We start from the raw sequence: 7,203 nt of genomic DNA, 5'->3' as shown, positions 1-7,203 counted from the left end.
CAGAAGTAAAAGCAGGAAGCACAGATTTGACGTTTCTCACAGTATCTTCACAACATGAAGCAACCATTTGCATTCCTTTCCCTGCTCAATCCACTTTTGCAAAGGGCCAGATCTTTGTGCACCACTGAGAGAAGCATTTTCTTAGATTGAAATGAAATCAATTTCCTGTTTGCCTCTACTTGCTTGCCTTTATTACACATACTCAAGTTGGTGACACTCTCTGCTCCACTACATTCTTCAAGCTTGCATATTGGTACAGTTGCCTTGTAGTTCAATGAAAGATGTGAGAACAGGCAGTATTCTGGAACACAGATAAATTTTTAATGATTTAACATATAGTATAGACAGTAGCTGAACAGCTCAACAACCAGGGAGGGAGGATGCAGTTTCTGTCCCATTGAATGGACAGTGGTCACAATGTGCTTCCGATCACATCTTGTTTTTCTAGGAGAGAAAGGGGCCAGGATTTCACACTGATGTTGTCCCAATTAGGTTGATTTTTATTATTTCTTACAATTACTGCTTCAAGCAGTGGTATCACCTGCTAAGGAATTAATACCAAGTTGTAAAAGAAAGCAAGAGCAAGTCATCAGTATCTTGATCTCACCAGTTGTGGTGCTGCAATACATCTCCGCAGGAATAATATAATAGATGAACCTGATGGCCTTCCCCGAGGAAAACAGTGCTGGAACAGGGGTGAAGAATTTGTTTTAACACTGAAAAGAGAAATAACCTCTGCTACCCTCTGAAGACAACATTTCACACTGCATCTTCACACTGCATCATGTCTGCTGCAGCAAGTTGCCATAGGATGGCAGCAAAGCGGAGACAGATTCTCAGCTGGATAAACTCCTAAGACTAAAGCTTTTTTTAAGCTTTTGGAAAAACAAGACTTTCAAGAGAATCTGCTGACGGAACCATTATCGCACTTGTTGACTTCTGGGAAAGAACAATGAAAACAATGCAAGTGGATTTTATCAGATGGCTGGTAGCACTATTTCTTGTTTACATCATACATAATTGCAATAGCATTCTACAGATCTTTTGCACTAGGATACTCCACCACTGTGCTTGTTTGGTTTGGGGTTTTGGTTTTTTTGGGGGGGGGAAGGGGCGTGTTGGGGGGTTGGTTTTGTGGTTTTTGTTTGGGTTTTTTTTTTTTTAAAGCCTCTGTAGATTGTTTTAATTCAGTCAGGGAATAGGAACTATCAGTTTAAACAAGCATACACAAAGTCAAAATCACAAAGGAGATGGATGGGGTAAAAACAAGAGAAATGAGGCTCTGTGTATAGAAAAGAACAGCCCAATTTTGTCTAGTGCTTGGACTTTGCCCAGTGACTTGCAGGGAGAGCGCAAATTTAAGTCAGCATTTTACAGGTTCTTTACCCGTCTTTTCTGCGTTGCGTGGCCTGAAGAGGCAGACAGTTTAAATTGCAACTTTAGAGAGCTAGGAGAAACTGTGGGAGAACCAACCCTGTTCTAGTGCCATTCTGATCAGAACAGAATTCCAGAGTAGCAGGTATGTCAAATGGCAAATCAAAAACATCATGACTGTGCCACTGAACTCGTGCAACACCATTGTCCTCAGAGGAGGGCTTGCGCCATGTTCTGACGCTCTAATTCCTTCATGCACAAGGACATCATTAAACTGAAATCCTCGAACAACCCCACCCTTTTGCCTCCTGCACAACCAGGAGTGAAGTACATTTCAATTACCGAGGCCTGAACAAGTTCAAGCAAACAAACCTGCAGTGCTCCCTGTCACAAAGCGGACCAGCAGAGAGCTGTTTACAAGACTAAGACTCCTCTTCGAGGAGACTTGCAGAATAACAAGGAAAGTGTTTACAGACACTAAACATCCCATCCTAGGCAGATCCCTGCTCTTTTCTTGTGCTAAGGGACTTTGACAGAACAACTCCATTGGAGTTCTGAATGCTTTAAACTCACCAAGAGGAACATAAGCACTATAGTGACCAATCCCAATACAATTCCTTTAGACTAAGGAGGAAAAAAACCAGTTTTAGTCAGGATCTAAAATATCCTTTCTACCTGACAAAACAAAACAGGGACTGAATGGCATCAACAACTAGCTATACAAAGCATCAATACTTTCAGCTAGTAATCCATATAAAATGAATAAATAATTCATAATTACATATGTAGCGTACACCATGCTTGTCAAGAAGTGCTCCGGAGAGAGAAGCACAACAGACATGCTTTACTCTCTGAAAGCAAAAATCCTCCAATTATTCCTGTCACTCTGGAAAGTCTCTGGACTGCAGAGACACAACTGAACCTCCGTGCACAGCTGCAAAGTTACATTAAATATTTTTCCTGTGATGTTTTATAGACTAGATGTCACAGGTTAGGGACCCGGACACTAGATCAACTCCGTGCATCCTAAAATTTAGAGGAAGCATTCGAAGAATGTACTAGTACTCTAAAGCAGGTGCAGAACAAACTGAAGAAAGCAAGATTCAATTCCAGAGAACTTAAGTCCCTCGCTTACGCTGCACACCTCTGGGTTTGTCCCAGAAACAACAAAAGCCATTTACACCAAGGGTCTTGTAAAGCAACAGCTGTTGTCTTGCTCTTTTGGATTTGTCTCCAGTTCCTTCCCTTCATGGCTTAGATCATGCAGCTCTCAAACAGGCAGAAGCTCTGGGGGATATTCACCATAGCAGTATTTTGCAATTGGATCTCTGTAGGTGTTTTCATGCTGCACGCTCTGTCAGGAAGAGGAGGAGAAGTTTTAACAACACTCACATATTGAAACAATACAGCCCTTCACTGAGGGCCAAAACCCAGAGCATCTATACGTATGCAAAACATTTCCTAAATCCTTCTCTACGTTAGAGTATCATCTGGAGTCAGACAATCCTGCACTCCCAACATGTAAGAGACAGTTGCTATATTATAGCGCTTGATGTTGAACCATACCCAGAACCTCCTTTTCAGACTACCCAAGTAGGTGGGAACAGATTCAATATTAAAAAAAACAAATTATACATGCTTAGGCAGTATCGTCAAATGTCCAAAGCAAGCAAGGCACAATAAAGTTGCTGCTTGAGATGTGTGCATTTTTCTTGCTAAATCTAGAGTTCAAACACAATGGGTAAAAAAACCCCCAAACTTTGGAGACATTTGGAACTATGTCCTTTGTTTGCCATCCATCCCTATCACTGTATTAAATGCTCAAGCTGCATGACATCTCCAACGGCACTTTCTAAGAGGGCCGATGCTTGCTTAGACCAAAACTTCTACTCAAATCACAGGAGGAACAGAAGTTCACTTCTGTTCTTAAAAAGCAAAAAAATTACAACATACTTTTTCAGTTACTGTGCAGATCACTGTCAGCATATGGTAGGTCTAAAAACGTACCACAACATAAATAGCATTCTGAAGCCACTGGGAACAACTCTCACTGTTCTCATCCTTACGAGATCTTCCCCAGAACTCACCCGAGATCTTCACCGGTCATGGAACTCAGCTAGTCTCTTTTTAGTTAAGTACCTCTTTCCTAAACAGTGTACAACTCATCCTGCTCTAAATATGCACTTTCCCCTTCATTTACTGCTGATGTTCCTACTTCGTCTTACAAACCAGAGGACTGCCTTCAGGTTGGCTCTCAGCCATAGCTGCAGCATTTAGGAAGATGCCCATGCAAGCACAGCAGACCAGCCATTCAGAGGACCAAGCCCCATTTTGCAAGGACAATTTTTGGGTACTTTTCCACTTTTGAGCCCTGGACATGTACTTGTGTCTTACCTGGGATGAAGTCCTACATTTCGCCAGACACAACTCGAAGTGGTCTTCCACTGCCATGAAGAGGTTTTGAAAAGCAATAGCTGCCCGGTTCAAGAAACGTTCCAGAAGATGTTGCTGAAGTGGTTAGCAAAAAAAGACGACAAAACAAAACAAAAAAACCCCACACTTCAACAAGGAGTAATCAAAGCCCACCTTAAGCTACACAGCTCAAGTATCAGAGGAATAGTAAGCAACTCCACTTAGAACTCCTAGCAAGCACTGAAAGGTTAACACATCACGGAACCCCAGCAGCAGGAAGAGAATCTAGAGAAGCTAACAGAGGATAGGGACTCATTGCAAAACTGATACTGGCAGGAACAGCTTTTCTGCAACCGTTTCCCTTCAGCAACTGCAATTCCCCTGAAGCTGAAATATTTTGCAAGGCTCCCAGCATTTCCTTTCAAAGGTGGGAACAATTAATTTTTTTAAAGCTTGATTTATAGCTTGTCATAGGGTCCTTGCAGGCTTTCCTCATCCTTCCAAGAAAAGGAACTGTCCCCTCTAAGGAAAAAGCTCCTCGCAAACAAGCCCTTTCAGCCACACAGGAACCTGAGCAGCTGAGAACACCTGAAAAGCAGGAGAAAGTCCACGCACCTTGCTGGGCTGCAGGCAGCAGGAAACACAGTACTCGTACACGCTGCAGCAGCCGTTGGGAAGGCAGCTGTCACAGCTGTACAGCTTTGTACTGGGCACGTGGATGTTACAACAGCCATTTACCAGTAGGTCCTTCCTCTCACAGATGTAGCCTGAAAAACAAAACCAGTGGTAACAAGTGACAAGACGTACTCCTTTGGACAGTCTGTAGAAATCTATAGCAAGAATCACATTACTTAAGAACAGGTTTATTTATCATTTAGTGGATTATGATCCCCCTCAATTTGACTTAAGTACTAACTAGCTGTTCTTTGAAATAACACTCGGGCATAGAGCCGAGTTTCACAACAGCCTGGTGTTATCTGCACAACTATTATGTACCTACTCCTAATATGTTATATATACAGTATATGAGTATTTAAATACAGAATATTTAAGTTCTCATTTCTTTTTGGCGTCATTCATTGTTGCGACTGGAAGGGAAAGGATGATTGGCGAGGACTGCACTGGAAGCAACTATGACATAGTTCTTTCAGCTGGTCTATGAACAACTCTCTTTACAGTTCAATATGAAGAGACTTAGATTTCTGCCTGCAGGATAGCTGTGACACTCATTGCTAAGCGGAATCCTTAACCGTATAGAACCACAGTGTATGTCCTTATGGAAACTGTACTACCACAGTGTTCAGCTGTAAAAGCTGTCTGTGATTTTAGAGACCTTAGTGAATCAGCAGTAAGCATAATTCAGGCAGTGCTAAATTCAACATTGATGTCAATCACAGAAGATGTGGTGGTTCTTCTACAGCCTTGATTTCTGGTCAAGAAAGGTCCAGTGCCTGAGCAACAAGCACAGTGGGGAAGCATATGTGCAGGGCAGGAAAGGCACCATACACTTAGAGCAAGTGGTTACTTTGAGAACCTGCAAGAAATATCCCTGGGTTTACAAGGGTCACCCGAGCTTGTTAACTGTGACAGCACTAATTATACCAGTCCTGAGCTGCCTCCACACAAGGCCAATCAGGTTTCCCTGATTACTCTCCCTAACGTGCCTGACAGTAGGAATACACTGCTGGGAGATACAAATACCTCTGCAAGCAACCACACTAGATTGAGCAGGACTCAGCTGAGTTCTGTGCAAAGGTAACTGGCGTTCATTGAATCTAAGGTGGTCCTGGAAACAGTACAGCACCGTGCCTGAGCTGAGCCCAGCTGGACCCAAGCCTGCTGTGCACAGAGTCAGATCAGCAGTGCCTGCAGCCACAGCAAAACTAATCCAGTCTGAGGATAAAATGCCAACAGCTGAGGTCGTGCAGGAAGAAAGCCTTTAATAAGGAGCAGTTGTTACTCGGAAGTGCCATCAGCAACCAGACAGGCAAAGCAGCATTCAACACTGCAATATGCAGAATAAATTCTTAGCAGCAAGTATACCCAGTTCATCTGTAATGAGGAGCTTCCCCTGCACAGAGTTCCTGCACTGGTTACTCAGCTGACTGCTGTTTCCTGAACTGAACTTCACCTTCCACACAATCGGTTGCTCGTGCTCTTGCACTTGGAGGAGATTCCGATCTCTCACTGTCCTCTCTTCCTGCAAGGAAAGACAGCAATGCAACCAAACATACAAGCTCCTTCTGCCATCCCAATTCACGTGCTTCTCCCACAATTAAAAATGCCTCCCAGTTGTCAACTCCACAGCCCAGGAAACTCGAGTGCCAATGGCGTAAGCAGCGTGCTACTTGCAGTAGCTCACCTTGTGCTATACGCAACATGGAAGCGGCATAACCCAGTGAAACGGGAGCGTGCAAGTTCTCCCAAGAATCCGCTAACACAGAATCACAGAACGGTAGGGGTTGGAAGGGACCTCGAAAGACCATCTAGTGTGTGTGTGTGTCCCCCACCAGAGCAGGACCACCTAGAGCAGACAGCTGAACGCAGCTGGACTCAGCACCGCGGCAGCAGGTAATCTATTGAACAGCCCTAGCTACACGTATTGCTCTGCTGCAAGTTCTTTGCTACTCGAGCTACAGTTCACAAGAGATATTAAAACAGAATAATCAAGTCCCTTCGAGGCTTTTTTCCCCTGCTTTGGTTCAAAACACGATCGCTGTCAAACGCGGTATCAGACGTGACTTTTTAAAACTCTCGTATTTATTTAACAATTATAATGTAATTCTTACGGCAACATATCCATGACAGCACTTGCAGAACAAACGCTACCCGGGATAAGCGATGTTTCAACCCACCCCCCAGCGGGACGGGGGCTCCGGGCGGGCACTGACCTGCTTGAAGGTGCTGGTGAGGAAGTAGACGAGGGAGAGCCCGAAGACGACGCCGAGGACCCAGCGCTTCCTCAGCAGCCGCCGCCACAGCACCGCTCCCCAGGGCACCATGGCGGCGCGGCGGGCGGCCCGGCCCCGGGGCCGCGGGCTGGGCCCTCAGCCCCCCGCCGCTGCGCTCGCCCGCCGCACGGAGGGAGAGGAACGGCGGGGGCAGCGCTGATCCGGGATCGGCATCACCGGCTCCGGCGGAGGGGGGGGGAGAGAGGCGGAGACAGCGAGCGCGGGCTGCGCCCGGCGGAAAGCCCCGGCGCGGCCGCCCCAGGCGCTGCCACCGGGCCCGGCTCCCTCCCGGGGAGCGCGGCCCAAGCGCTTCCGCCGGCCGCGGGGCGGAGGAGGCGGAAGCCGCCGCTGTGCGTGCGCGGAGAGGGGGCGGCCGCGCCGGGCGAGGGCGGTGCCCGCCGCCGCGGCCCGCACGGGTAGGTACGGGGGCCGCGGCCTCTGGGCCGGGCCGGGCCGGGCCGGGCCG

At 46.5% G+C, this 7,203-nt stretch overlaps 1 protein-coding gene across 1 annotated transcript; it reads right to left on the bottom strand.

The window, feature by feature from the left end:
• Positions 1–299: 299 nt before the first annotated feature.
• Positions 300–6,788, bottom strand: SPRING1 (SREBF pathway regulator in golgi 1). The gene is made up of 5 exons (XM_086474157.1): positions 6,678–6,788; positions 5,830–5,986; positions 4,402–4,553; positions 3,769–3,882; positions 300–2,728 (listed from the first exon to the last, which is right to left on the bottom strand). Exons 1-5 carry the CDS (start codon positions 6,786–6,788, stop codon positions 2,645–2,647), a joined length of 618 nt encoding a protein of 205 aa, XP_086330283.1. The 3' UTR covers positions 300–2,644.
• Positions 6,789–7,203: the final 415 nt, after the last annotated feature.

Source organism: Leptosomus discolor, chromosome 16, assembly GCF_034619465.1.
Source record: "Leptosomus discolor isolate bLepDis1 chromosome 16, bLepDis1.hap2, whole genome shotgun sequence".
Taxonomy (NCBI): domain Eukaryota; kingdom Metazoa; phylum Chordata; class Aves; order Leptosomiformes; family Leptosomidae; genus Leptosomus; species Leptosomus discolor.
This window is presented reverse-complemented; position numbering and strand designations above follow the sequence as displayed.

Bases quoted from the DNA above. Each gene is read 5' to 3' on its own strand.
- SPRING1 (XM_086474157.1), bottom strand. From the start codon at position 6,788: ATGGTGCCCTGGGGAGCGGTGCTGTGGCGGCGGCTGCTGAGGAAGCGC. The intron at 4,554-5,829 runs GTATACTTGCTG...TTTGTTTTTCAG, and splicing joins CCTCATTACAGATGAACTGG to GCTACATCTGTGAGAGGAAG. The intron at 3,883-4,401 runs GTGCGTGGACTT...TAACCACTTCAG, and splicing joins GCTGCCTGCAGCCCAGCAAG to CAACATCTTCTGGAACGTTT.